A 23,573-nucleotide genomic window follows, 5' to 3' on the forward strand; every position below is an offset into this window, starting at 1 on the left:
TGGTCATGTATACCTACACCCACTTCTCTCCTGCACTTAACCCTCCCTCATTTCTATCAACATTGAGTTGTTCTACATTTCTATGATATTTTCATTTCAAGAATAATGCATAAATGAAACCATAATTTTAAACACTTGAGATTAGCAGCACCCCTCAGCAAGTTTCTCTGATTTTTGTACAGCTTTTATCTAGATGTCCGCCCAAAGCCTCATGTGTGTATAGATGGAGCTTTTGGGAATGACTCAGAGAATGTTACTGGCTTAGTCTAGCTGGCTTGCTTTAACATAGTTCTGGGTATGGATGCTGGGTTTACAGATAACAGAATACCCACCCTGGGTGTAGGTCACACCAACAAATAGGCTTAAATCCTGGATGGAATAAAAAGGGAAAGAAGAAGAAAGACTCACTGTGTCCTGTCTGTAATGCCATGGACTGTTTCTCCTCTGCCTTCTCTTCTGCCATGACTCCCTGCCTTGGAAGCAGCCAACTATGGACTGAAACTGCTACAAACTGAGCTGAAGTAAACCTTTCCCCCTTTAACTTGTGGATGTCAAGTATTTTGTCCCAGCAATGAGAAAGGCACCTACTAAGCTATTTGTATATCAATGGTTCATTCTTTTTCATTGTTGAATAGTGTTCCACATCACGGTTTGTTTACCCAACAGGAGGTGAGGGCATCTGGTTCATTTTGCATTTTGGGTTATCACTGATTCTGTGAACATTCATGTACAAGTGTGAGTGAATATAAATTTTCATCTCACTGGAATAAATGCCCAGGAGTGCAATTGCAGGATCATGTGATCAGTGTATACAGTACTTACCTTCCTAAAGAAACTGTCAAACTATTTTCTAGAGTGATTGTACCATTTTGACGCTACACAGGCAAGGGAGTAAGGATGCCTCATTACCCCCAGGTGGAAGTAGACTTCTAGGGTCCCAATTTAGCTTTTTCTATTGTATGTGAGGATGGAGTCAGAGTTGTATTTTTTTTCCCCAGTGGGGTTTAGCTTTAGTACAGTGGTTATTATCTAAAAGGTTTCTGGCTTAGTAGTTCCTACTTTCTTGCTTGTTTGTCAAGAGTACATCTTCATTGAGACTTTCTAATCTGTACTTACTGCTGCTTCCTAATTGTCTTCTTGTCAGCTACAAATAGGAAATATATGATGTAATTTTTAAAATAAAAAGTCAGAAACTTTGTCATTCTTTCATTCCAAGCCAATATGGCTTCTTTCCACCTTTCAGAGAATTTTGCAAGTTGTTTAAACCTGATATTTATGCTCATTAGCTGTTCTTTGCAGCAGTAATAGGGAAGATATACAAGTCCATGTGTCCAGAAATAGAAATCTACACACTGGACTATTTGGAATGCTATCTAATTCTTTCAGACAAGAAATGAGAGGCTAACTTCCTACTAAACTTTTCTGACATCATTACCACCTTCATCTTATTTAGAAATGAAAAGATCAGCTCTGTTTCCCCCTAATAAAATCGTAGAGGGTGGTTGAGAGTTGTAGTCTATCTGTTGGAATTTGGCTAGTGCAGGGTAAGTAATGCCAAATATTTTCTGTTGTTAGGCCAATCTTTTCGTGGCCTAAGATTTTAACCTGAAATATTTTTCTTCTCATTGCTGAAAGTTCCAAAGTGGAAGTTTCTGTAGTACCCCTTCATGTATGGCCAGCAATAAAGAAACTAAGAGAACTCACAGTGAAATCACTAGTCAGCTCCCAAGATGCCTTGACAGGCTGTCTTCTTTCCACCTTTCAGGATCTCCCCATGCTTCTTGCATAGCTATGTATAGGAAATTTTCCCTATCACTGGAAGATCCACACTGAATGGATCTATTCAATCTTGGCTGGAACTACCAGTCTACTAGGTCTTTTTATAGCATCTGTATCTGTACTTAACACTGTGAACATAGGAGTGCAATTATACTGACTGTTTTAATGTCCTTGTCTGCTAATTCTACAATGTATGTCAATTCTAGGTCTCAGGATAGTCTTAATTGCATTTCTCCTCTTGCACTCTTGCTTTAGTAGGTTAAACATATTTTCAAATTAAGGTCACCCCTCTGGGCATATGAGTGTGTGTGTGTGTGTGTGTAATGTCTATACATGTATATTTCCAATTTCACATCAGTTTATAACTCCTTCTCTAAATCACTTGCAAAAGTCTTTAGATACTAGCAATATCTTCCCATATCTGTGATATACAATATGAATATTGGTGCAAACTTTTAGTCCTCTTATTTTATACTCCATTTGGTTCCACCTGTTTAAAACTTTAATCAAATTGAAATATCAATGTATCCTGAGTGAATAGGAAAAAAGTAGACATCAGAGGGATGAGTGATTCATTGGAAACTCACAGAAAAGCCATAAAATCAGAGCTTAGATGCTCAGGTAAGGACCAAAAACTCACCAAACCTGATAATCTATTAGGAGCACAATGCCTGTGACTAAACCCACCATCTCATCTCTTTTGTGAGGAGTGCCCAAATAAGTTAGAAGACAAAGGGCTTGGGAGGCATGAAAACTGTTTTTAAATATTTACACTGCTATTATTCAGGAGCTACTCAAAGCCCCATAAATTAAAGGATTAGTCCCCATCTTGGTGGGCTGTTAGGCAGTGGTGAAAACCTTAAGAGGTAGGGCCTGGTCTCCAATCATTGAGCGTACTCTTGCAGGGAGTAATACAATGATGACCATTCTTTTTCTCTTTTGTGTTCTCGCGATGAATTGACTGGCTTTGGTCTGCCATACGCACTCTGCCATGACATGCTGCATCACCACAGCCCCAAAGCAATCGTAATCAACCGTCTATGAACTTAAAGGTCCAAAAGTAGAAGCCAAACTAAATATTTCTTCTTTATAAGTTGATTATCTCGAGTATTTTATTATAGTAACAAAAACCTAACCCAGTATTACTGCTATGCAAGCTCTTATGTGGACATCTACTCTTAATGCTGTTATCTATGTAGTTAGAAGTGAAATTTCTAACTCAAATGATCATCTCATGTTTAACTTTTTCAGAAAGTTTCAAACTATTTTCTAAAGTTGCTGCACTATTTTACATTCCCAGAAGCAACGTGTAAGAATTCCAATTATTCCACATTCTTGCCAACATTGTCTATCATTTTGATTACAATCATCCTAAACAGTACAAAGTGGTGTCTCATCATGGTTTTGAATTACATTCCCTGATGACTAAGGATATTGAGCATCTTTTCATCTCATTGGACATTTGCATATCATCTTTAGAAAAATGTTTTAAATTCTTTCTCCATTTCTTGAATTGAGTTATCTACATTTTCATGTTTAAGTTTTAAGTGTTCCTGAAATGTTCTGAGTAAAAACCTCTCATCTGATTTTTTAAAACATTTTCCCACTTTACAGGTTAATTTTTAATTTACTGATGTTATGCTTTGAATATATACTCTTTTCTATATGTACATTATACTCTTTTCTATATGTATATTATTATTATACTCTTTTGTATATATATATTTTTTCTATATGTATATATTATTATACTCTTTTTTATATGTATATTATTAGGCTCCAATAAGAAATTCACATTAAAGGTTCTACTAACAAATTTCAGCAAGGATGTGGAACATAAGAGATTTCCACAAACTGCTAGCAAAAATGGGAATGATTATAACCCCTTTGGAAAACAGTGTGCTCTTCAGCTTTCTGTTGCTGTGACAAAATGCCTGATAGAATCAACTGGAGCAAGAAGGGTTTGTTTTGGCTCACAGTTTCAGAGGTTTTAACCTGGGTTTGGAATGGCAGAAGAAGGCTTCTTACCTTATGGCAGCCAGGCAGAAGAGAGGATGAGAGAGCCAGAGGACAGGTACACACCTTTCCAGCTTACACCCCCAGTGACCCACCCAGCCTCACCAGGCCTATCTTCTGATAGCACATTCAGCACCATCCATGAAGTTAGAACCTTAATAACCCAAACACCTTCCAAAACCTCCATCTTTGAACACATGAGAGTTTTGGGGGACATTTTAGAGCCAAATAATATTATTCTAATAAATGTGAAATATATGCAACCAACAATTGTTTTCCTATGAATATGCCTATCAATTGTGTACTCATGTTTGGCAAAATACATGCACAATAAATGCTTATCATAGCATTATTTCTAATAGTTCTAAACTGGAAATAAGGTTATATATCCTTCAATAGTAGAATGAATGCCTTATTTGAGGTATAGCTAAATAATGAAAAGGTACTGACCAATCTAAATAAACAAATTCTGGCTACATTAAAAATTTGGATGAGTCTCACAAATATAATATTGAATAAAGCAGTGGAAACCCACCATGCATAGTCTTAATTTATTTAAAGTTCAAAATCTATGTGACCCAAATTTTATGAACTAGAATGTCACAAGAGAACACCACACCCATCATAGTAATGACAAAATGTCAGATATTTTATAAAATCATAACATTTCACGAGCCAGAGTTGATGCAGTGAAGACAGCAAGGGACTTAAATTCCTAAGCATAACATTCAAGCACAGAAAAGATGTATGAACTCTCTTCTCTGGCAGAGCACAGGAGGTATAGACAACATAAAAAGAAGCAGATTAAGAAGAAATCAACTGGTGCTGGGGATTTAGCTCAGCGGCAAAGCACCTGCCTGGCAAGTGCAAGGTCGTGAGTTCGGTTCCCAGTGCTGGAGAAAAACCAAAAAAAAAAAAACAAAACAAAACAAAGAAGAAATCAACTAAAATTTTAATAAATTCCTAAAAACTGAATCTGAAAGTGAGAGCCTTGGACACAAGGAATTCACATTCCTTCCCAAGACTCTTCTTTTTGGGTACCCACTGGGAAAGGGTGAGAGTGGGTGGGCAGCAGCTGATTGAGAGAGCCACCTTCAGGAAGCACCAGCATATTCCCTGATCCCCAGAGCCTCTGAGAAGGGGCAAAAACAACATCTCTCTGACTTTAGATGAAAGGGAGGAAACCCTTTTTCCACATCAATAACCAGGCCATGACCATAGGTTTTTGAAGAAGAATAGGAACAGAAACTCTTTGCCTATAGATGAGGTGCAAAAAAATCTTTGGGGCCAGTATCTTGCACCAATTCAAAGTGAAATCCTGCCATTAGGAGGACACAGGCAGGAAATGTTCTGTTGTGCAAGACTTTCCACAGGTACAAGGCATAGTCTGGCTACCAGAGAGATAAGGATTAAAATGCCAAGAAGAATGTGCCTCTAAGAACCAGACCTAAGTTTCTGAATGAGGTTAAATCTAGATCAGAATAACCAGAAACCAGGAACCATACTGTTGCCACAAGACCAGCACTGAAAAAAAAGCTACAGAAGTCTACCGCAGGAGAGTTTCTTGGCTGTGCTGGGGGAAGAATGCTTTGATGAGACTGTCGGACTCTGCAGCAAGAGCAGGAATACGAGAAAAACTTCCAGCATAATGGTCTCCACTCTACACATAGGTAAAGCAACCCACAACTCGAAGAATTTGAAACTGACATCAACAGCAGAGCCCATACTGCATTAAACCTAAATTGAAAACGTACCCATACCAACAGTCTAGAGGAGACATAGAAATTTCAAGATATTTACCTCAGTCTCTACTTTTTTCCAGCATGCAATTTAAAAACTCAGAAAAAATTTTAAAAGTCAGTTAAGTAACTGATGGCGAAAAGAGAAAGCAAATAAACAATCTGGTCTCAGAGATGACTTAGATGTTAGCCATGTCAGAAACTTTAAAACAATTATGATTAATATATCGAATAAACTAGAAGTTAATGTGGTTCGTGTGCATAGACAAGTTAGTAATTTCAACAGAGATTTACACAATAAGAGAGAATCAAACAAAATAGCAAAATTTTTGAAAGATAGTGTGTTGGTTTGGGGGTTATTTTTGCAAGGAGAACAATATAATACAGGACACACACTTTATATGATTATTTATAATAGTCAACCAAAGAATGATATACAAAAGAGTGCAGGAAATCTGTCCACACACTAAGACCAAGGAATCCAGCTGAGGCCCTGGATCTCGCAACAATGTTCCACATGAGTCCAGCTGAATACCTAGAGCTCATAACAACGCCTCCCATGAATCCAACTGGAGGCCCAGAGCCCTTGACAACCTCACATGAAGGCCTGTTTCATGGATCTGCTGGAAAAGACCAAAGGTCAGTGGTGAAATCTACAAAGTCTGTACCAGCAGGATGAAGGACCTGGGCTAGTAGGCTGAGGGATCTGCATTGGAGCCAGGAAGTGATGCTCAGAAGAACCAGAGCTACCCCAAAAGGTACAATAGCCATCCTCGGCAACAGTGAGGTCTCGAGCTCCTCGGATGATCAGGATGGCCAAGTGCCAATCAGGGAAGCCAATGCAGCAAGCTTTTCCAGGAGGCCGGCAGTACTCCATCTTCTCCTCCAAAACCAGGAAGCAATGCTCAAAGTGAGGACCAGAGCTCCCCCAAAGTGAACTGAAGCCATTCTCAGTGCCAGCAAGGTCCCGAGCTCCTCAGAGGATGAAAACAGTCAAGTTCATCTGGAAAGCCAGCTCCCCACTCTCTCTCTCAGCTCCCAACAGCCTGCTTCTTCTTCTCCAGGTCTGCCTCTTATGCTGCTGGCAACAGTCCTCAGGTGGTCCTCCCACACCCAGCTCCACAGTTACTCAGTTCAGCTGGGGGTTATAAGTTGACCACCAGTTATCAATCTACTACAGATAGTGTGACAGAAGAAAATTTCTACCAATTAAATATTCCAAAATACTGGAAAGAACAGAGGAAAAATATAATAAATGTAAATTAAATCAATGTAACTTATTTTAAATGAAACACAAATATTAATAAAATGTAAAAAATAGAATATCTAAAGTGGCAATATATATCAAATGGGCTAGAGTATGTATTATATATATGCATATTTATATATAATATTCATTATTATTACTGAAGGCAGGATAACCATCCTGGTGGGCGTGGCACCAACCAATACGGTTGTCTCCTGAATGAATGGAAGGAGATGGAAACGAAGAAGGAAGGCTCATCTCTGTTTCTTTGGAGGAGCTGCAGTCTTCCTCTTTGCCATTTTCATTTCCTGGCTTCCAGTACAGACCCTTAAGCCTTCTAGCAAAGACTCTTTGGCTTCTTGATATGGACTTGCACGAGACACTACTTTGAGCTCTGGGCCGTCAGCCAGATTCTTTGGACCAAGCATGCAGGCCTTTTGTACTCTTCCACACCTGACTGTGGGGGACCATTGTAAACCTCTCTTATAAATACATTAAATCTGTTTCTCTAGTAAGCACTGACAGATACTAAAGTAGAGAGAGAGAAAGTGAGAGAGAGGTTATATTTTAGGAAATGATGGCCAAGAAATTTTATGAAATTAATGGAAAACAAAAATAAAACACATTCAACTAGTTCAAGGAACACAAGATGGATAAATAGAAAGGATATAATATTCAAACTTCTAAAATGAAAAAATAAAGAGAAAATTCTGAGGGTATCAAGAAGAAAAAGAAATATTACATATACAGAAAGAAACCAAAGGAAAATTTACAGTAAAGACATCAGAAATTATGCAAACCAGAAACCAAAAAACATACATCTCTATAATGTTGGGAGAAAAGAGCAAGAATATAAAATAAAGCTGAGAAAATTCACTGGCTATAGAACTGCAGTATAAGAACTGTTTAAAAAAAAGTTTTGCATGCAGCTGGAGTACGATGACAGATGGAAATGTGGATCTACATAAAAAATTAAGAGCAACAGAAATGGTAAAACGAGAGTAAACATGAAATATTTTATAATTATAAAAGACTACTCCAGAGATGATTGAATATCCAAAGCATGAATTGGCAAACTACTGCCTGTGGGCAAAATCCAGCTCAGGACATGTTTTATGTATGCTTGTGAGCTAAGATATTTTTAAAGAATTGTAAAAAAAAAAATGCAACAGGCACCATATGCTCTGTAAAGCCTAAAATATTTACTATCTGGTCTTTTAGGGACAGTCTTCAGGTCTAAAGCAAAAATAGAAACAATGTGTGAAGTGATTTATAACATATGTAGAAGTAAAATACATGACAAGTATGTCCCAAAGAACTGGGACATACTTACTTTTGTGAGGTTCTTACATTATCCCTGAAGTGACATAATGATATTAAAAATAGTATGTGATATGTAAAAGTTGGTATTGTAAATGTTATCACTGCCATTATAAAATAAAAAGGTATCTAATTGATAGTGGCGATAAAACTGAGTTGTAAAGAATCTTAATAATAAAAAAGGAAACACTGGAATAAGGGGAAAAATTGTAACCATCAGGGACAAAGGGAAAGCAATTAGCAAGATGGCAGTTTTAAATCAAATCACACCAATAACTACATTAAACCAGACGGGTCTAGGACTAAAAGGTATAATCTACATTTCATCTCCCAAAAGTGAAAGCAATTATAAACCCTAGAAAGAAAGCATGGAACAACTCTCTGAGAATTTTAAAATGGAAATGCTGTATATACACACATATTTCCTTGGTCTGGCTTCTGAATGGACCTAGAAGAAATGACATCCAGTCGTAATGAGCATATGTAATAGTTCAGTCTCCACCAAAAGGAGCTAAGAGTTCATGGAGAAATGGCTTATTCTAGTACTAGGGCAGAAAATGTACATACAGAAGGATCCTGGAGAACTCACCGTGCCAGAAAGTAAGGAAGTTCTTAAAAAATGAACAACAGCACAACAATGCAAATACCTCAGAGGGATATAAAAACCAACTGTAGAAATTCCAAGTTGCCGCAGCTGAAAGAATTTAAAGAACTAAATAGAGAAGTATTGGATAATACTTTACCTGCAGTAAAAAATAAATGTCCACAAGTTCACAATACAAAAAAAAGCAACTGAATAAACGAAGCAATAAATATGGGAGCATAGATAATCATCTTGTAGAAGAACTCTAAATTAATTAATAAATCCTCTTACTGAGGCATATAACTTTCCACTTCTTAGGTGTGATTTGCACCCACTGACTACGTTTGAGGACTACATGTCTAAGTCCATAGGCTGCCTCACCATAAATTCTTCTCACATTTTTGTATTCTGGAAGTCCAAGATCAGGACACCAGCAAGTTCAGTCCCAGGTTCCAAACCACCAACGACGTGTTGTGTCCTTACATCATAGAAGTAGGGAGGCAGGTCTCAGGTGTCTCTTTCCAAAGGCACAGATGCCATTTATCATTGCTCTACTTGCATGACATATAATCACCTCCAGAATTCCTCATCTTCTAAAACTGTCACACTGGGGGTTAGAATTTCAACATATGACTTTTTGGAGGGAGACAAATATTCAGTCCATAATATCTATCCCTGCCTCACAAATTCAGGTTTTTTTCATATGCACAATAGAGTCATTCCTGTAGCCTCAAAGTCTTAATTCATTCCTGCTTCAACTCTAAAGCCTAGGTCCAAAGCTTCATTTAAGTATCATTTACATCAGACATTGGTGAGACTCGAGGTACATTTATCCTGAAGCAAATTGTTCTGCAGCTATGAATCTGTGTGATCTACCACGGTATTTGCTTCCTAACTACAATGGTGAAATATGAATAGTACAGATATCACCGTTCTAAAAGCAACATACCATAAAGAAAAGAGTGGTAGATACCAAGCAGGTCCAAACCTAGCAGAGAATTTCCTTTAGAATGCAAGGCTGGAGAAGAACTGTCTTTCAGGACTACTGGGGCAGAGTCATGATATCTAGATCCAATTGGGATGGCAACACCGCCTTCAAAGCACAGCAGAATGCAACACTGAGGCTGTCTATGGTGACCCGAACTGACCCTTGCCTTTCTATGAAAGTGGTTATGTCCCTATGGTTCTGCTAAATGGAACTGCCACCCTGTTTCTCACATCCTTTGAAATTAAAGTGGCTCCACTTGGACTGAGTTGTCCATAGACCTTAATCACAGAACATAGCAATACTAAGAGCTTCATTAAGGGAATTTCCTGAATTGGAAAACTCAACCTCCACTGTTGGGGCAGGGGCCTCATCTGCACTTCATGGGCAGGGTCTTTATCCAGCCTACACTATAACTGCCTTCTTTGCCTACAGATTCAGAGGTCTGAGAAGCCCAATCTGACCAGGAGGCAGTCTTAAGCTCCACTTCAATGACATAAGTGTTGTGTCTCCAGGTGGCAGCACGCCTCTGTTTGGGACTAATGCCTCTAGGTCAACAGAGCATAACGTGACTAGAACAAGACACACAGATTTGCTAGCAGGTTTCTTAGGATAGTGGTAAATCAGAAAGAGCTAAAACAAATAACAAACTAGATGAAATGATTCTCAGTGTACTGGACGTTAGGCAGTAGAGGAAAGTGATCTCAGAGATGGAAACAAGTGAGATGAGGCCTACAATAACTTTGCCTTACTGCCTCAAGAGATCATAGACTGTGGTGGAGAGAGGGAATCTGGCAGCCACTTTGAACTGGTGAAATAGAGCTAGGAATCAGGAGAAGTGAATTAGGCCAAAATTTGTAGAACAAAATACCAGACAGGAAAGAGCTGCACAAAAAAAGAATTCCACAGCTCACATAGGGCTGGGAATAATTCCTGTTAGCATGAATCCGAGAGGAAAACTTAATTCCTAGAGCATTGATTAGGGTACTTAAATGGTTGTACAATATTCTCAATAGGCTAAACACTGCTCTGGTCTTTCCTAACAAAGATATGTCTTCTGGGGTAAGTTGCACCATTTGCCAAAAAACATGTTAAAATCCTAACTACTAGTGCCACTGAATACGACCTAATTGGAAAAAGTGTTTCTAGATGTAGTTAGCTAACTTGAGGTCATACTGAATTACGATTGGCACTGGTGTCCTTCTGAGAGATGCAGAAAACAGAGACAGAGGGAAAACAACATATGAGGATGGAGACAGATAGCAGTAATATACTTACAAGCCAAGAAATACCAAAGATTGCCTCAGAGCCCTCAGAAGGAAGCATCCTACTAACAGCTCAGTTTTGTACATTAGACTACAGAACAGTGAAGGAATAAATTTCTATTGTTCTAAGGTACCTAATTTGTAGTACTTGCTTATTGTAACTCTGGAAACTAATGCAACACAAAGGATCATTCCAGTTCCAATTAATCTATGTTCCAGAACAAAGCTCAAAAATAGTTGCGTACAAAAATACAAGAACACCCACTGCTCAATAATGTAAAATCCACAATGTCTCACATCCAATCAAAATGAACAAGCATGTAAAGAAACAAGAAAGTAGAATTTATTATGAGAAAAGATACTATTAATTGAGATTGGCATAGAAACAACATAATTGATGGAGTTAAGCAAGGGCTTTCAAATTAATTACAACCATATTTTATGTGTTCAAAGCTAAGGGTACATTTCCATAGTGAGGTGCTTGCTTAATATATGTAAGGTTCTGTATTCTAGCCCCAGCATCCCAACTGTTGCCCTGCAAAAGAGGAAAGTTCAAACGGGGCAAATATAGACAGGGAAGATGTGAAAAGGACAGCAAATGAACTCTGAAAGAACGGCAATATCTGAGTTGGAACAATACATTGGTTTGGATTAAAAGCAGAAAAAAAAATTTATAAACATGCATATAAAGCAAAAGCTACACTCTCCAGAGAAGAATGTGTCATTGCATGGCACAAGAGCAAGCAAAACTCCCTTCCAACCAGATTTATAACAGTGTTAATCTCATTCATGAGAAGGGAACTCTCGTGACTCGCTCACTTCCCAATGGCCACACCTCCTCAGCCTGTTGCACTGGGGGTTCATTTCAACACGAAGCTTGAAAGTGACACTATCATTCTTCCAAAATAGATGAATTTCAGAAGGGGGAAGGGGACAGTCAGGGAACTCCTACAGGAAGGCGGATTTTTCTGTGTCAGGGGAAAGGTAGGTGATTCTGCACCATGTCACTGGGACTGGGGCACATCCTTCAGAGGAGGCTACAGTGTTGGGTTGTGGAGTAGAAGGGTACAGTGGGCAGAAGGGCGCAGGATGCAGGCAAGCGCTCTGACAGAACACAAGTGCTAAAACTTGGGTAGAGTCACGTATTAAGGGACGGGGACAAGAAAACACTAAGTAAATAAAGTGAAGACAATCCTCACATTGTTTTATGTCCTCATTTCCTCTCCCTTATGCTTTTAGTACTTTGATGTGAGATCATTTTTGCCTCCTGAGAGACATGAGAAATGAACTAAGAAAGAGACTGCCTGCTTTAGACTGGGAGGAAGGGTAACATGAGGACTCTGACTCTCTTATCTTAGCCTTGTCACCTACAAGCCTTAGTTTCTTCCTCTGTGAAGCAGGTTGGGGGAACTCCAGCTTGCAAGACTGCTAAAATGTCCAGATTATAAGTAAAATAACTGGCACAATGTCTGGCATATACTGAATATTTAATGAATGGCAGTTATTTTGAATATTATTTTGACCAGAGGTGCTACCATCCTCTCCTCTAAGACTTTTGTTGTTACCTGCGATATGTCAGAAAACATACTACTCATCAGTAGAAAGAATATCAAATTGGACAAAAATGCAGGTTTCCAAATAAAAGTCATTAACATTTTACTCTGTGGGATGTAACAACTTGAGCATGAGTCAGTCTTTCCTAGCTTATATAACTCAAAGGTTATGAAATCAAAGACCAACTCCTTCCTCTCCTCCCAGCTTCTTATCCATTCAAAATTATTTTTTAATGATTCCACTTCTACTAAATCCTAAACCTTGTTTTGATTTGCCCAAACTGTAGTCATGATAGCTGATATGGCTTGTATCTAGAGGTCCCGCCAAAGCCTCATGTGCTCCCAGGTGGGACTTTGCAGAGCTGGCTAGATCTAAATCATGTGATACTGGGATTAAGAGTGTGTGATAACTACATTGGTTGATCATAGATCTGGGTGTGGATGGTGTAAGACCCACCCTGGTTGTGGGTGGAGCCACCCAAAAGGCTTGTGGCCTGGATGGGATAAAAGGGAAAAGGAGGCTTGCTGCTTTACTGCTTCCAGTCCACAAGGCTGTGGACTGTTTCTCCTCTGTGATGCCCTCTACCGTACCACCCTGACTTGGAGCCAGCTGACTATGGACTGAAACTTCTACAAATTGAGAGCTAAACTAAACCTTTCCTCTATTAACTGGTGTCGGGTATTTGGTCCCAACCAGAAAAGTAACTAGAACAATATCCAGATCTTAAATTCATTTTAATGCATTGGACTTTAGCTCTACAAGGCCAGCAAAAACAGTGCCAGCCTGGTCGCTTCTGGCACCATCTCAAGGGAGTACCGTCACACATCCAGGAAATTCTTGTGGCTGTTGCATATAGAACACTTAGCCCATGCACTGAATTCATCCACACCAGGAGAAGGGCATGAGATCCCTTCCATACCTGCCCTAAATGGAGACTTCCTGGGCTTGGCCTCAATCCAAAAGGAGATGCTCAGAGCAGTTTTCCATTCAAGACTTTTCTCTTCATTTTAAGGCACTGAGAATCTGGCCCCTACCACCACCCATAGCTTAATTTAAAATTAACTCTCACAGAAGGAACTGTGGCTTAATTTACTAAAATTTATGACCTTTTTTCCTACTTTTCTGAACAAACCAAGCAAATCCAGTTACATGTTTAATTTTACAGAATAAACTAAAACGTTTAAAGGAATCAATAATATAATCATTGTATAGATTTTCTCAGCATTTTCTTAAAATCTAATTAAAAAACAGTAAATTTGACCAATGTCACTCATAAACATATTCTAAAGCTAATAACTCTATTAAAAGAAATAACATTTTAAAGTTTCAAAAGGAAAAAAATAGATAAAATTACCTGCACATCATATAGAACAGGAACACCAAATAATCATACATTGTGTTCTTCCTTGCGTGATCCCAACCCTCTCTACTTAGAATTTTGTCAAAATGGCCATATTAATAAAAATGGCATGGGGCTGGGGATTTAGCTCAGCGGCAAAAGCGCCTGCCTGGCAAGCGCAAGGTCGTGAGTTCGGTTCCCGGTACCGGAGAAAAACTAAAAAAAAAAAAAAAATAAAAAAAATAAAAAAAAAATAAAAATGGCATGTAGAATTAGTGCAACCCCAAACAAAATATCAAAAATATTAACAGGGCCAAAAAAAATTACGAGTGTTACATAAAACCAGATGAGACCTAGACTAGCAAAGGCAATCCTGGGCAACACGAGTAAAGTACAAGGAATCACAATCCTGAATTCCAAACTCTTTCAAAGCTACAATGATAAAAACTGCATGTTACTGGCACAAAAAGAGGTATGTGGATCAGTGGAATAGAAGTGAGGATGCAGAAACAACTTGACACACCTTCAACCATCTGTTTTTCAACAAAGGGGCCAAAAAAGATAGACTCTTTCACAAATGTTACTGGGAAAACTGGTATTCATATGCAGAAAAATGAGTGGAGATCCATATCTCTCAGCCTGAATGAAAATCAATCCAAATGAATCATATATGAAAATGGATACAGTCTGCTGGAAGAAAAAATGGTAAAATCATTAGGGGAATAGGCCTAGGCAAAGACTTTCTGAACAAAACCTCAGCTTCACAAGAAATAACTGTAACAATTAACAAATGGGATTATATCAAATTCTTTATTTTTGTCCAGTACGGGGAATCAAACTCACGACCTTGTGCTTGCCAGGCAGGGGCTGTACCACTGAGCTAAATACCCAGCCCTGATTATATCAAATTAAAAGCTTCTTCATAGCAAAAAAAGCAACCGACATACTAAAAATATAATCTACAGAATGAAAAAAATTGCAAGCTATTCCTCAGAGGATTAATATCTAGAATATATCAAATCTTCAAAAAAATCCCAACCCCCAAAATAAAAGATCCAATCAGAAAAGGTGACAATTTGAATATACAGATATTTCTCAGAAGCACAAATGGCCAGTAAACATAAAAGAAAAAAACTGTTCAGCATATTAGGCCATCAGAGAAAGGCAAATCAAACTGTGCAGATATCACTTCACTACAGAAAGAATGGCTATCATGATGAACTCAAAACTAAAAAAATAAATGTTGGTGAGATTGTGGGGAAAACTGAACCCTTCCATGTTATTAGTAGAAATGTAAGCTAGCACAACCACGATGCAAATCACTATGGAAAATCCTCAGAAAATTACAAATAAAGGTTCCATTTGACCCACTGTAGTGGATTGATAACTGGTGGTCAACTTATAACCCCCAGATGAACTGAGTGAGTGGTGCTGGGTGTGGGAGGCCCACCTGAGGACTGTTGCCAGCAGCATAAGAGGCAGACCTGGAGAAGAAGAAGCAGGGCTGTTGGGAGCTGGGAGAAGCTGTTGGGAGCTGAGAGAGACCGTGGGGAGCTGGCTTCCTGATGAACTTGGCTGCTTTCATCCTCCGAGGAGCTCGGGACCTCGCTGGCACTGAGAATGGCTTCAGTTCACTTTGGGGAGCTCTGGTCCTCACTTTGAGCATAGCTTCCTGGTTCTGGAGGGGAAGATGGTGCATTGCCAGCCTCCTGGAAAAGCTTGCTGCGTTGGCTTCCCTGATGGGAACTCGGCCATCCTGGTCATCGGAGGAGCTTGGGACCTCACTGTTGCCAACGATGGCTGTGGTACCTTTTGGGGGAGCCCTGGTTCTTCTGAGCATCACTTCCTGGCTCCAGTGCAGATCCCTCAGCCTGCTAGCACAGATCCTTCTTCCTGCTGGCATAGACTTTGTAGATTCCACCACTGACCTTTGGGCCTTTCCAGCAGATCCGTGAAACAGGCCTGCATGGGACGTTGTCATGGGTTCTGGGCCTCCAGTTGGATTCATGGGAGGCATTATTATGAGCTCTGGGTATTTACCTCAACTCATGTAGGACATTGTTGTGGGATCCAGGCCCTCAGCTGGATTCCTTGGTCTTAGTGTGTGGACAGATTTCCTGCACTCTTTTGTATACTGCTCTTTGGGTGACTTATAAATAATCATATAAAGTATGTGTCCTGTATTATGTTGTTCCCCTTGCAAAATAAGCCGCCCCAAATCAACACACCCACCAATACTTCTCCTGAGTATCATATTACAGGCATACATACACGTTTTTATAGCAACAAATTCAGATAGCTAAACTTGGAGGTTGTTACCCAGCAACAGATGAATACATGAAAGAAATATACCTATACACAATGGATTATGAATCAGTCATAAAGACAGATAAATTTGAGTTGTTTGTAGGGAAATGGATGCTCCTTGAGACCACAGTATTGAGTGAAATAAATCAGACACAGAAGGTTCAACATCACACAATTTATCTTGAATAAGAAACTCAACATATCAACAATTTAGGGGCAAAATACAGAATAGATTATAGGACACAGGGAGATAAACTTTATGGAGGTGGGAAGAGGACCTCGAGGTAGGGGGCTATGCAAGGGAAGAGAGGAAAAACAGAAGAGAATAAGATGAAATATGTATATGTATGCATTCTTCGCAATGAATGCATTTGTTATGGGTTGCAAATATATACTAATGAAAAAGGAAGAATGAAAAGAACAAAAATCTTCCAAATGAATTAATAGTCAGTATAAAAGAGCTTCAACTGCCCTTCCTCTTCAAAAACAGAATAAACAATCAGTTTCAGTCTTCCATTGGGTCAAGAGAAACTGATGAATAGTGGTGTGCAAAGGTATTATTTACTTGGACCAACTGCAGCCTGCACTCTCTCTGCCTCTTCTCTCAAAGCTTCCTTATAAGAATCACGGAAGAAACTGGGGTCAGTTCCTTTGATCTTGGCCACAAATTGCAGAACTTTCATCTTGGTGGTTTCAGCCTTGGCTCGTGGACCCCACAAGAACTCATAGCATGGAGGATCACTGCTAGGATTTGGATGACACTCTAGGTAATTTTTCTGCACCAGATCTTTCATTAACTTCTTGGGCTCCCCATAGATGAAGTGCTTCTCCCCCTCATATACTCCGATCATTTCCAGGAATCCCCAGATATCTTCCAACGAGGCCTTGTTCCCCTCTATGAGGATCACCCCTAGGATGATTATCAGGAAGCCATTGGTAGGCATGCTGTGCTCATCACTCAGCTCCTCCTCATAAGTGAGGCCCAGGGAATTGACAAGGACATAGGTGTGACTGACGGCATCCGTTTCTTTTACATCAATACCACAAAACATCTCCAAGCATGAAGCAGCTTTCGCAAAGATCAGGGGGAGCAAATCTTGGTACTCACTGGTGACAATCTCAAGCATTTCGACTTTCGTGATGGGTTCCTTCAGTTGATACTTGAGGACTAGAGCATGCATCAAATCAGTGATCTTTTCTCCTATCAGTTTATCATTTACAGATTCACCGTCTGCTGATGACTCTGAGCTGCTAGAACTTTCCTCCATTTCTTCATCGCTGGGCTCTTCAACTAATTTACTGTATGAGATGGAGGTAAAGGCTCTCTGAGGACTCTTGGGAGGATGCTGAGAAGGTACAACCATCCCAGTAGCAGGACCATCCTCCTTCTCTAGGGTGCCCGAAATTAGATGAGAGAAAGATGAGGAAGAGGAGAGAGAAAGAGGAGGGCTAGAGGGGAGAACACTGAAAGAAGCAGAAGAAATGGAGGACTCCTCCTCATCCTCTGTTAGGTGACCCAGGACATCCTCCAACTCTTTCATCGAAGCTCCGTCATGGATGGGTTGATCAAAGTTGAGACACCTTTGTTTCGGAAAGTGAGGCATGGTGGTTCCCACTGCAGGCAGCAGCAGAAGAGTGAACAGGAATGTGGATGATGAGATCCCACTGGCCTGGAGGACAGAGGGGCAGTGTGAATGGCCTCAAATGAAAAATTATCTATGTTGGCTCTGACAAAAGCCCACTTACAGGTCATCTCTTTAAGTGATGTCCTAGAGCCTCACAGATCTGATGTCTTTCTGGTCAGCCTGCCCTCTAGGAATCTGTAGGAGGACATAAAAAGCTCCTCCAGGTGCAGCCTAAGGCTCGGGATGACAACAGAATACATGGGTTCAGGTGCCATTAAGGTCCTCGAAGGTGTGCATCTCACACTGACACCTAATGCTGCCTGGTCATCTTCTGCCCAGTTCCTGGTTGTTATAACTTGCACCTACAAGCTTCCCCAAAGCCGCATGTGTCTCTACAGGTGAGGAGTTTCTAAGGTGGCTGGAATAGGGTGCATGAATGTGCATTAAGGGTGTGATACTGGGTTTAAGGGTGTAAAAAATGGAAGCCTCACCCTGGGTGTGGGTGGTAGCAATCAATAGGCTTGTAGCTTGGATGGAATGTGAACGGATAGAAAAATGGCAGGCAGTGCTGCTCGCTACTTTGACTACTTGCTGCTTTCTGTTTTCCTGTCCACCACCCCATGGACTGTTTCCCCTCTGTGATGTCCCTCTGCCCTGCCTCCCTATGTTGGAGCCAGCTGACTGTGACCTGAAACCTCTACAAACTGTGAGCCAAATAAACCTTTCCTCTTTTAACTTTGGGTGTCAGGTATTGTTTCAGCACCTAGAACATAACTAAGACACTGGTACCTCTCTGAAGAGGAACTGAGATGGCCTCTCAAGCTGAAGATTACATGCACAGCTCTGGGTCCCTCAGAAATGAAGGGCTGAGCCAGACTACAAGATCCTCACAGTTCCTGGCTGGATCACCTCCATGTTCACCTTTCCCCTAGCAAGGCATGGATTCTTGCCCTCTGATGGAACAAGACAAACTCTCAGAACTGCATCTCACATTCTAGAGATCCACAGGAGGAAGTGAGGGAGCAGCACCTCCCACCACACTTGTCCAGGACCTCATGAGGTCACAAGCAGGGCTGGCCAAACTCTAGGGACCCCATCTCTTCTACGTGAAAAGCACTTTCATTCTCTGCATTGATGCTTGTCAGGACCTAGGACTCTCCCCATTTTCTGGCCTTGAGAACAAGCCCTCAATTCTTTGATAACAATAAGACAGAAGTGAGAGTGCATTACATCTGGCCCCTATGCTCCAGGGTACCAAGACTGACAGCATGAGCAAGGAGGGAGTGTGCCTTCAGTGCTAGAAAGAAGACTGCTGCCCTCAGTCTTCACTCAGGGTCCTTATTTTAAATGCTACAGTCTGGGACTACTCCCTCTGACCAAGACTACTGTCCTGCGCAGACCAAGGTCCTAAGTACAAGAGAAATAAATGAGGCAAAACATCTGGCTAACCCTGCTTGGGCCTCCCAGAACTGACAGCAAAGGCTGGGTCTTGTCCAGCGCTGGGGAGTCTCTCGGGCCCACTTGTGTTATTCTGCTTTAGCTTCTGCAAAGATTGAACCATGCACTGTTGACACGACACTATCCTATCAGACTGCAATCTCACCTCTTTGAGCCATCTCCCTAACATTTGGAGAAACTGAGGACACAGCACATCTTGTCTGCCCTGCCTGAGTTCTCCCAGGGCTGAGAACCGGAGATAGCCAGGCTCTGCAGTGTCACTTCTCTCTGGAGTAGGAGGTACTCCTTACCCATGAGAGTCCTTACCTTGACGGTTGATGGATACTGGGATTCCTCCCTCGGTTGACCTGTTGTCACACTGTCAGGCCACGGCTCTCACTTCCCTGAGACTGTCAAAGCAAAAATGAAGAGATGCAACATGCAACCCCTCATACCCAAGGCTATGTCCTATCTGCTCCACTGTTATCGTCTATATGGAGAGAGTCTCCACACAAAGCCTCATGGGATCGTAGTCAGGGCTTTTGGAAGGTGATTAGATTACAGGGGCTTTTAGTTGACTTGTGGTTAGGAGGTGGGGTTTGCTTAGAAGTGGGAGTCACTGAGGGCATAATGTTTTTCCTCACTTCCCTGCTCCTTCCTTTACTTTTCCTGCTTCTCTATCCGCCACGATATGAGCACCTCTCTTCCCCCATGGCCCTCTGCGTGACTGAAATGTGAGCCAAAATAATCCTATCATCTTTTAAATTGTGTGTGACAGGTATTTTGTCCCAGCAAGAAGAAAGTAACTATGATAGGTATTTATCTTTATTCCTGGCAGGACAGGGACCACCTTTTCCTGATCTGATATTCTCTTCAGACCAAGACTTCATCTCCTTCAAACACCCACCATTCACCTCTTGGAAGAAGGGAGAGTAGGCTAGATCTCCTGCCCAGATCTCCCCAGGGTTCACAACATGGACAAGGTGGGTTTTGTGGGCCTCTCTTCCTGCATTTGAGAGGGGTATCAGTCCTCCTCAATGTCTTTACTTTACCTTGACTCTTGGTAGATCCTCGAACTCCTCCCTCTGCTGATGTCACACACTAAGACCAAGGCTTTCAACTCCCTAGGATATTACAAACAGAAGAAAAATTGCAAAAATTCAGTCATCCATGACTAGGGTCTGTTATGTTGAGAGATTACCCCAGTCCTACTTCAGGGTTTTCATCTTTTAGCAGAGTCTATCTCACGCTCTATTTACCAGGAGCTTCATCTGCCAGCCAGTCCCTCACTATCCTGAAAGGTGCCAGGGCCTTGGGTCCTGGGGGAACATATGCCAAACTGGGAACTCATTCCATTTGGTCACCCCTACATGCATCCTCCCAGGGCTGAGAACAAGGAACACTCAGACTCCACAGGATCCTTCTTTACCTTGTTAACCAGAAGAGGAAAGGAGGATGGCATGGACCATCAGTCCTTATCAAGGGTCCTTAATTTGATTATGGACAGAACCAGGGATTCCCCTGCTGGCCAAGTATGGCTCCCTCTCAGACTGCTACTGCCTCATATCAAGGTCCTCACCTTCTTTTTTTTTTTTTTTTTTGGTTTTTTTTTTTCCGGCACCGGGAACCGAACTCATGACCTTGTGCTTGCCAGGCAGGCGCTTTGCCGCTGAGCTAAATCCCCAGCCCCGGTCCTCACCTTCTTGGGACTCCCCTCTAAGGCAAAAGTGAAGTAGTATCACATCTAGCTAACCTTGCTTGCAGTCTCCCAGGTTGACAACGGCAAAGTGCTTCTGGAGCTTCCTCTCTCCAGAGCTGATATACTCAAGGTGGACTGGGGATACAAATACCTAAGTTGGAAGGTCCCTTCAGTCCTCCTTTAGGCTGAACTCCTTAATGGCTGTTAGAGCCTGAAGCTGCTTCCTCTTTTAATTTGAGTTTGCACCCTGCAGAAAAAGCCTCACCTCCGTCAGACTTCCTAAGGGGAAGTCAAAAAACATTACATTTGGCAACCTTACAGTGTGGCTCCCCGGAATGATATTAGGGTATGTATCTGTTGCACCCCTCTATAAAGGATGGAAGGACCTGAAATCTTTAGTCTTCATCTTGACACATGAGACCCTTGCCTCAGCTTAGGACCCTTGCCTCGGCTGAGTCCAATCCACACCTATCAGACCAAAATTTTCACCTTCCTGAGACCACGCCCAACCCATTCGAAAGTTAAAAGGGGCCACATCCAATCCCCATTTCCCAGTTCTTCCACTGACAGCAAGAACAGAGAAAAATTGAATTCCCTTTATTTTTTTTCAGTGTGAGGGTATCCTCAGTCCTTAAATTAACCGTACTAAGGCCTGGGTCAGTCACTTCATTGTACTACCTGGCACTGCCTAGGTACCTCTCTCTGCTGACCTAAGTGGAACAGCCACAACAAAACCCTTAGGAATATACCACATCCTGGAACCTGCCTGGGGTCACCTATGAGTGACAGCAGGGGCTGGATAGACCTGAGGCCCTCTCTACATGTGGCAGGAAGTTTTCCTACTGCTTCCACAGGGTCTTCATTTTGTGCCTTACACTCCCTGGGACACATCCCTTTGTTAAACCCAGTGAAGCTTCCTTGGAAAAGCAACCTTTCGGGTTCCAAGGAGGAAGTCCAGGCATACGACATTCGGGGACGTTTTCCGGGTCTGACCAGAGTTAACAGTAGGGCCAGGACTGGGCAGGAATCTCCCTGGCTTCTCCCTCAGATATTCATTTTAATGCCAGTCAGCGCCTGGGACTCTGCCCCTGCTGAGCTGAGCCAAGCTCCCTCATAAAACCTCCTTTCCTTCAGATTCCAAAGATAGGGGGAGGGGAAACAGACATAAAATGATTTAAAATGTGATACCTACATGTGCCAACCACCGATGAAGAATGTATTAACTATGCACAACAAACATGCTAATGACAAAAAAAGAGATTCCAAGTAAGGAAACACATTTCCCTGCCACTACTGGAATTCCAGAAGCTGACCCCATGGTTAAGGCAGGATATGCCCCTCTCCTACAACTCGACCAACCTGTTCCCAGCAACAACCTAACTCTCACAAATCCCATCTAGTAGCTGGTGGTGAAAAGAAACCCCTGCTATTTCAAAACCGTAAATTTAAAGTTGGCCACATATAGAACTCCCCACATTGGCTACCATGTACACAAAAACTCACCTCTCTCAGATGCCAAAGATGGCCACTGCAAAAAAGCCCAAGCTGAGACCCTGCAGATGCCCGGGCAGCTGTTAAGAGAAAAAGATATGGAGCCCAACACTGCTAGTGCCACAGGCCCTCTGTCTTCTGCAGTTTCATTGGCTGGTCTTAGTACTCCACCCTCCCTGGGTCTGAAGCCACACTCCTTAGATTCCTGGAACACAATGTAAAGAAGCAAAACACCACAAGCAGGAACCCTTCCGGACACGTACCGGACCCCTGCCTGACATTTCCCAGGGCTCATGAAGAGGGCTCATAGGGTATGGAATATATATATATATATATATATATATATATATATATATATATAACTGTCTTGGAATGTGAACCCACTCCCCTGCCTTACGTCCGCCTCTTCACCACTACCTAGGCCTAAAATTCCTTCTTTCCTGACCCGTGTCCACATCTTTCACAAAAAGACTTACTTTGTTCACTGCAGTGAACGAACTAGACAAACTGCACAAGCCGTGACCCTTCTTGGATCTCCCACGGGAACTTTGGTGATACAGATGGCACCCCTACTGCAGCACGGAGAGACTCTCCCGCCTGTGCAGTTTGATTGACTACTCCTATGATTCCTCCCACAGTGGGTCTGAAGCCACACCCCTTAGACTCGTAGTATAGAACGTACAGTAGGAAAACACAAGCGGAAACCCGGCCGGACCCGTGCCGGACCTCTGCTTGGTATTTCCCCGAGCAGATAAAGAGGGCTCATAGGCTTAGGGTTATATATACATATAAATATATATATATAAAACTGTGGTGGGATGTAAACCCAATCCACTTCCCTACGTCCGCCACTTCAAGGCTACCTACACCTAAGATTTCTCCCTTGCTGACCAGTGTCCACATCCCTCACAAAACACTTACTTTGCTCACTGGAGTGGATGAACTAGACAATCTGCATCAAGCCTTGGGCCTTCCTGGAGCTCCCGCGCCAACTTTGGAGATGCACAGAGATGGCGACCCCTACTGCAGCACGGAGAGGCTTTCCCGCCCGTGCACTTTGATTGACTAGTCCTAGGGCTCCTCCCTCAATGGGTCTGAAGCCACACCCCTGAGACTCCTGGCATAGAAAGTAACGTAGGAAAACACCGCAAGCCGGAACCCTGCCCAAACCCTGCCGCACCTCTGCTT

General features: G+C 41.7%; 1 protein-coding gene across 2 annotated transcripts in view; it reads right to left on the reverse strand.

Moving 5' to 3' along the window:
- Positions 1-16,293: 16,293 nt before the first annotated feature.
- LOC102028642 (melanoma-associated antigen 10-like) overlaps positions 16,294-23,573 on the reverse strand; it is a 109,084-nt gene continuing 101,804 nt past the window's right edge. Inside the window, exons 10-13 of one of the 2 annotated variants that reach the window (XM_013504453.1) lie at positions 22,398-22,465; positions 20,248-20,319; positions 19,523-19,605; positions 16,294-17,803 (exon numbers count right to left, since the gene is read on the reverse strand). In XM_013504453.1, coding sequence (XP_013359907.1) covers positions 16,691-17,737 — 1,047 coding nt within the window. In that variant the 5' untranslated portion in view covers positions 17,738-17,803; positions 19,523-19,605; positions 20,248-20,319; positions 22,398-22,465 and the 3' untranslated portion in view covers positions 16,294-16,690. The remainder of the gene's footprint in view (positions 17,804-19,522; positions 19,606-20,247; positions 20,320-22,397; positions 22,466-23,573) is intronic. The other variant, XM_013504454.1, reaches the window with a different exon arrangement.

Source organism: Chinchilla lanigera, unplaced genomic scaffold, assembly GCF_000276665.1.
Source record: "Chinchilla lanigera isolate Chin_1 unplaced genomic scaffold, ChiLan1.0 scaffold00088, whole genome shotgun sequence".
Classification (NCBI taxonomy): Eukaryota; Metazoa; Chordata; class Mammalia; order Rodentia; family Chinchillidae; genus Chinchilla; species Chinchilla lanigera.